We start from the raw sequence: 5348 nt of genomic DNA on the forward strand, positions 1-5348 counted from the left end.
TTCAAACTTGCAATCTGATATTTTTATTTAAATTACAAAAATAATATTAGAAAATTAATTTCATTTATAAATTTACAATTTATACCTTTAAATTCAGGCATAATATTCCAAGACTTTAAGTTAAAAAAACTATAAATCTTCAAAGGTTATATAATTAATATATATAAATATATGTCTTACTGAATTACAACTATAAAACTTGATTATACTCTACTAACCACAAAAATATTGGAATATTATACTTCATTTTGGCAATATGAGCAGGAATAATTGGTTCATCAATAAGAATATTCCCCGTCAAGGCATAACCAATAAGAATGCGAATTTTGGGAACGCCTTCGGCAAACTTAGAAGAAGCGCGACGTCACACGAAACTCGGACATTCGTATTCGATCATTCATTCGTATTCGATCACTCGCAAACATCATGAACATTCATTCGAAAACACTCATTCGACAAGCCACGCATTCTTTGATCATTCGATAAGTCACGATCACAATACTTGCAATTTGTCAACTCCACCGGTCGAGCAATTATACGATTCATTCTCACTAAGAGAATATTGAAACAGTTGCCTAATATTAATTTGACGGGCAACAGTCGCAACTGAACGCGTACCACGACGGTCGAGCCTGGAATTTACAACTCCAGGCGGATTCGAAAAAGAATCCGCGCGGACGGACGCGATAAAATTAACTGTACACGTACTTTGCATCAAATTTTCGGACTATCATTATTATAAGTTTTACATGTACATCTATACAATAGTTTTCCAAGACCTTCTATAATTTAACATTTTCTATTCGCCTTCATTTTGTATTCGGTCAGTGTCCTAATACTTATGAGCGGGAGTATACGTGTTGAACATGTAAAGTCATTCTTTGAGTTGTTATTTGACTACTAATCATGTGTAGAACGTGTTTTCGTGTAACTTAAATCTGTTAAATCAGGCTCGGCCAAACATTCGTCCGTAGAGCCACATAAACATTTACACCAGTCCCCACCATTCATTCATGCCTGTTGTGTTGTAATCGTCGGGCAAGAGGTGCGCGCGCATGCTGACTGTCCCCACTTTCGGCACTCCCGAAATCCCTTCTGATTGGATCTTGGCGATACACGTTGATATAGTGAATACGTGTTGAAACTGGGGCAGTCACAGCATGCGCGCGCACCTCCTGCTCGAGGATGACAACACAACAGAAGCGAGTGGTGAGGGCTGGTGTTATTGTTTATGTGGCTCCACGGGCGAATATTTGGCCAGGCCTGTGTTAAATTATGTTTCGACGATGTTAAAAGAAATTGTGATAAATTCATTGATACATATAAAAATGTTATAAATAACAGTAACAAATATTAAATGGTAATAGGATTCAGTTAGAGGGCGTGTGTGAGAGTGAAGCGGAGTGAGAGTGATAAGATTAATTAAGGGATTAATTAGAATATAAAAAGTGTATTTAAGGTGAGCATTGATAGGAAAGCAAAGGATAGGATAAAAGATAGACAGAAAGACGAATTTAAGGATTGGAAACGGTAGGAACGTAGGAAAGAGGTAAGAATACAAAAAGAGGTTAAGATAAGCGCTGTTAGGGAAAGGAACTAGTGATGTGAAATAAGGTTAAGGATAGTGCATAAGGTATTAAAAAGTAAGATAAAATATAAAACAATAAAACATAGGTCAGGTTTATAATAAACAGTTGTCAGAATACATAGTAGTAAGTGAATAGAATAAGTGAGAAGAAGAAACAGTATTTGACAACGTGGTAACAGAGAAAAATGGAACAAGACGCGGATAAAATAAAAAATAGACAAGTCTTCAGAGGGGAAGATGGAGTGCACACGAAACTGGGAAAAAAGAAAAAGAGAAAGACCCTCTGCAGAAGATAATAGAAAGAAATAAAGCAGCAACATGAGAAAAAGAACTGACATATGGAAGTCAAACTCAGAAGGAGAAGCAGACAAAAGTGAGAGCGACTGAGAGTGGGAAGTAAGAAAGAAGGTAGATAAAAAGAAAACACCAAAAAGAGATGAAGAGGAAAAAGAGAATCAAAATCAGGGTAGAGAAGAAAAACCATTTGATGAAGTAATGACAGAACAATTGAAATCATTTGAGACCATGTCAGCGAGAATGGAACACATGCTGACGGAAATAAGCAACGGAAGAGAGGAACTAGAAAAGAAAGTGGAAAAAGAGGTCGGGGAGGTGACAAAGAGGATAGAAGGAATAGAAACCAGATGGAAAATAAAGGAAGAAGGACTAATGAAAAAAGTAGAGGAAATGCTAAGAAGAGTAGAAAAGAAAGAAATAGAGGAAAAGAAAGGAAGAGGAAAAAGAAGCCTTGATGGCGGAAGTTATGGTGGAGGTAGGAAAAGTTTTACAGAAAGAAACAAAGGAGAAAAAAGAAGAAGAAAGAACATGAGGGAAACTGGCAGGAGAAACAGACCAAAGCATACAAATAAAGGCTAGAATGATTAAACGAATAATAGAGAGACAGGAGAGAAGGGAAAGGAAAAATAGTATCGTGAAATGAGGGTTACACTTAAAAAAGTCAGAAGAAAAGAGAAAATTGAGGAATTCCTGGAAGAAAAATTCAAGGTAGCGGAAACGATACATACAATAGAGACCAGAGGGAAAAAACATGAAATAAGTGTAGTAATAGTGCGGTTAAAGAGCTGGGAAATAAATAAAAAATTATGAACGAGAAAGGGAAATCTAATTCACAGATGACGAACGAGAAATACAAAGAAGATAAAGAGAAGTGGCAAGAACGGAAAGAATGGAGGGAACGGAGGTATGGGTAAAGTATAGGAAAATATGTATATAAGGGAAATGGTACGACTGGAATGAAGAAATAGAGGAGATGGAAAGAACATTTGCTCAAAAGTAGCACCACTGGGGGACAAGGACAACTCACAGAAAGTTGGAAGAAGTGACGTAAACAAAGTAAACAGAAGAAAAACAAGGAGGACGCAACAAAATGAATTGAAAGCGCGAATAGGAAAGCTGTTATTTTGGAATGTGGCAAGGCTAATAGACAAAGATAGGAATTTTTGGAAGTATATAGAGCAATTTGACTTTATAGGGCTAACAGAAACGTGGGTGGAACAGAAAAGGTGATAGTCATTGAAAACGAAATTGCCAGGAGGGTATATTTGGAAAAATCAGGTAGCAAAAAGAGACAAGGTAAAGGAGAGGGCAATGGGTGGAATCCTGGTAGGTGTTAGGGTGGGATGGGAGGTAAGAGAAGACAGTAACATAGAAGGTCTAGTAGAAATAAAGATGAAGGTTGAGGAAGAGCTATGGAGTATATGGACAATGTACAGGGTGTTTGAAAATTCAGTGTCACGGCTACCATAGCGTTATTCTACACCTTTGGATCTGTGGAGATTTGCAGAAGAAAGCGACCGCAAAAGTGACCTTGACCTCGAAATTCAAGGTCAAACTTTTTTATTATTGCATCGTATTCTACTCGTCATGGGGGTAAAAAGTCTGAAAGGAACCATGGGACGCAGCACAACCGTTCTCTTTGAAAATTGTGTTAAAATTGTATTAGCATTCAGGCACGCTTTATTTGCAGTTTACCTACATATTTAAGTTATATGCAAGGTACATAGCATCTATTGTCGCACATAGATATCTCAGATACACCATTATATGTCCCAAATCTTTCGTTCTGTCTTTCTTTCTATAAAATGTTCGCAGTTCGTCGTCCCATGTACGTATAGGTCAACGCACTCTCGATGACGCACAGTCAGTGATGCCAGAATCGTGGGTGCTTTACCCCCACCACTCCCCCACTCCGCCGTACCATCGTCTCCCACTATGACGTCCCAGCTACCCCCACTTTACGTCCACCGTGCTAACACACACCAAGCATATCTCAGCCCTGTCCGTGTGCACTGGCCGTTCGAGAGACGGTGAGCTATAGTGAGAAAAGAGTGGGGGGTCTACGACCCACGATTTTGACGCTCGAGACGGTGAGCTATCTTAGGAAAAGAGTGGTGGGGGTAAAGCGACCCATAATACTGACATCATTGCTGGCTTGGAAATCCTGTTTGAATCCTACTGTGGCGAAAATTCACGTTTTCGACGCGATGCCCGGCAACCTAAACGCGTGAGCAACAGTCAGCGGACCCCCATCGTATCCCAATGTGGCGGTTTTACTTTTTATTTTTAATTATTTTGTGATTTCACTTTGTAACCTCCCAGTAAAATAAAAACCTAAACAATAGTGATTTGTGAGGCATTTAAACAGAAGAAAATAAATGATTTCCACTTCAATATTGAAATTTTTTATTCTATACATATGTGGCGGCACTACCTTCCTTCCTACATTCGCCATCAGAGGTCTACCGAGTTGACACCTTTCCCGCAACTACCTGAATCCTTCCTCGTTCGTATATATACGTCCTGAACCGACCATCGTATATCCCCGCGTCTAAGGCAGGGTCTGCTAGGTAGCCTTACTGATGAGTCCACTAGCAGGCCCAGAACGAAACGCTCCCTCTCCCCTCTCCTTTCCTTTTCACATTTTCCAATCAACAGATTGCCGCCAAACATACATGTTATGTTGTATATGTATAAAGTCTTCTGTGCACGGCATACAAAGTATATGCATCGGTGCTAAATGAAAGATGAAGAAAATAAGTAGAGGAGAAAAAGGTGTTACCGGAATCGCAGGTTGGCTTTAGGAAGAACAGAGGGATAATAGATAACGCATACACCCTACAACATACAGTGGAGAGTCTCGTGTTGACAGTCGAGCGGTACGGACGTATTTGTATACAATCGCGAGTGCCATAATACCAAGTGCCGGTGTCTGTAAATCACTGAAGCCACGTGCTCAATATCGTATGAACGATAGGGAGCAAAATAACGGGATCTCTGAGTACAGGGATCCCTTAGCGAAAACCCAGTTTGAAGTACAAATAACCGAAAAAGACCAACCGAAAATGCAATCCTACGCGGCAGCAGCAACAAACAATGTCTTTCCCCGTAAAGAACAAGCAATAGTACTAGAATCAATTGAAGGATTATCCATTAAAGATTATGCTATTGCTCTTGCAAAAATAGTTAAACCCAAAGAGATACTCTACATTTCAAGAATTTCAAACGGCAGAATATGTACCTACTTGGAATCTAAACAAATAGTCACCCAATTGACATCAAAATACAAAGATATAACAATCAATAATCGTAAAGTTGAACTAAGGCCTCTAATCACTCCATCACAGAGACTAATACTGTCCAATGTCTGCCCCTCAATTCCACATGACCATATTGAGAATATCTTCAGACAAAACAATATCCGTATGACTTCAAAACTCTCCTCCATCAAAGTTGGCATTCA

The 5348-nt window shown here is 39.1% G+C and overlaps 1 protein-coding gene across 1 annotated transcript in view; it reads left to right on the forward strand.

Annotated features, from left to right (window-relative positions):
• LOC107189189 (putative uncharacterized protein DDB_G0292438) overlaps nucleotides 1–2464 on the forward strand; it is a 21526-nt gene extending 19062 nt beyond the window's left edge. The window contains exon 3 of the mRNA XM_015577668.1: nucleotides 2023–2464. Within this exon, the coding sequence (XP_015433154.1) occupies nucleotides 2023–2464 (442 nt within the window). The remainder of the gene's footprint in view (nucleotides 1–2022) is intronic.
• Nucleotides 2465–5348: the final 2884 nt, after the last annotated feature.

Source organism: Dufourea novaeangliae, unplaced genomic scaffold (assembly GCF_001272555.1).
Source record: "Dufourea novaeangliae isolate 0120121106 unplaced genomic scaffold, ASM127255v1 scaffold17, whole genome shotgun sequence".
Taxonomy (NCBI): Eukaryota; Metazoa; Arthropoda; class Insecta; order Hymenoptera; family Halictidae; genus Dufourea; species Dufourea novaeangliae.